The sequence below is a fragment of the Emiliania huxleyi genome (genome assembly GCF_000372725.1).
Source record: "Emiliania huxleyi CCMP1516 unplaced genomic scaffold EMIHUscaffold_1033, whole genome shotgun sequence".
Classification (NCBI taxonomy): Eukaryota; Haptophyta; order Isochrysidales; family Noelaerhabdaceae; genus Emiliania; species Emiliania huxleyi.
Window position 1 is genome coordinate 9,259 of NW_005202217.1, and position 1,424 is coordinate 10,682.

The window sequence follows — 1,424 nt, forward strand, 5'->3', positions numbered from 1 at the left end:
TAGCATAACTACAGGCGCACGTGAGCAGAGTGACCTCGTTCCCGTTGTTGTCGAAGGTCGCGGTGGCCTGCCCACCGCCATCGAGCCACGCCTTGAGCACTGCCAGCTCTCCCCCCCTGACCGCCGCCACAACCTCGTCAGGTGCCCTCTGGCAGTTCGGCAGGGGCGGCGGCGCGGAGGGCAGCGCGGCGGAGGGAGGGCGGACAGGCGGCAGCGGCGAGGTTGGCAGCTCGGAGGTGTCGGCGCTGGGCGCGGGCGGCGCCACCGCCGCCTCCACATCCACCGCCCGCACCTCCGCATCACTCGGTGGCGCGGGGAACGACTGTTGCGGGAGGCCGATCTGCGGCTGGTCGTTCGAGATCAGCGCGAACTGCAAGATGAGGATGACCTGGAGGGAGGAGAGGCCGGGTGGCGAGCGGGGTGCGGTGGCAGCGCGCGCCTGGAGGGGCGCGCCTTGCAGTTCTGCACGGTGTTCATGACGTGGTTGTCGATGCGAACGATGCTCAGCGCGCGGATCTGCGGGAGGCGAGAGGGGTGGGGGGGGGACGGTGATCATGTGCTGATGGGACGCTCCCGGCGCGCGTTCGGGGCTCACCCCAACTCCCTGAAGCATCGGGCTCAGCGTGGCGGAGAGCATCGCCTGCGCCAAAGCGAATCGCGGCACGGTCAATTGCGTGCAGCGCGTGCGCGGCTTCCGGCGGCGGCAACGCTGCGGAGCGGTAGCCGGTTCGGGTGAGGCTGGAGGCGGCGGGGCCAAGTGGCGCGCCTGCATGTAGTGCCGGCCGTCCGAGATGATGACGCGGTAGCGGTCCGCCTGTGTCGGCTTGATCTCGAGGATCTGCACGCGGTAGGGCTTGATCCCGGCCTGGCCGGCTGTCTGCCCGCTATGCATGAGCTCAATGCACCCCTCGTCGAGCATGGCGCGTGCGCTGAGCTCCTTGAGATGCTGCCTGATTGCCTCGACACATCGGACGTGCTTATTAGACGTGGCGCGACTCAGCGCCGTGAAGCCCATTCCGTCGCGAATGCCCATGTCAGCTCCGTTGCGCAGCAGGAATCGAACCATGTCGGGGCGGTCGTTCATGGCCGCTGCGATCAGTGCAGTTGACCCCCGCATATGGTTGACATCCGCCCGGTGCTGAAGCAGGACTTCGACCACTCCCTCGGCAGTCTTCGCAGGGACGAGCAAATGGACAGCTGCAATGTTGAGCGCAGTCCGGCCAAGAGTGTCCGCCTGGTTCACCTCCGCGCCGTGCTGCAGCAGCGCGTCAAGAATCTGAGCGTGGCCGTTGTGAACTGCCGCCAGCATTGGGGTATTGCCGTCCGCGCTCACCTGAGACACCTCTGCGCCGTGCCTCAGCAGCGTGTCTACAACCTGTGCGTGTTCTCCACGGACGGCGGCCATCAGCGCGCTCGTATGGCCG

The 1,424-nt window shown here is 67.3% G+C and overlaps 1 protein-coding gene across 1 annotated transcript in view; it reads right to left on the bottom strand.

Moving 5' to 3' along the window:
- The window catches only part of EMIHUDRAFT_121874 (hypothetical protein), a gene marked incomplete at both ends in the record, with an annotated part of 2,227 nt that extends 1,308 nt beyond the window's left edge, over positions 1–919 (bottom strand). Inside the window, 3 exons of the mRNA XM_005793003.1 lie at positions 293–388; positions 469–516; positions 596–919. Of these exons, the coding sequence (XP_005793060.1) occupies positions 293–388; positions 469–516; positions 596–919 (468 nt within the window). The remainder of the gene's footprint in view (positions 1–292; positions 389–468; positions 517–595) is intronic.
- Between the last annotated feature and the right edge of the window lie 505 nt (positions 920–1,424).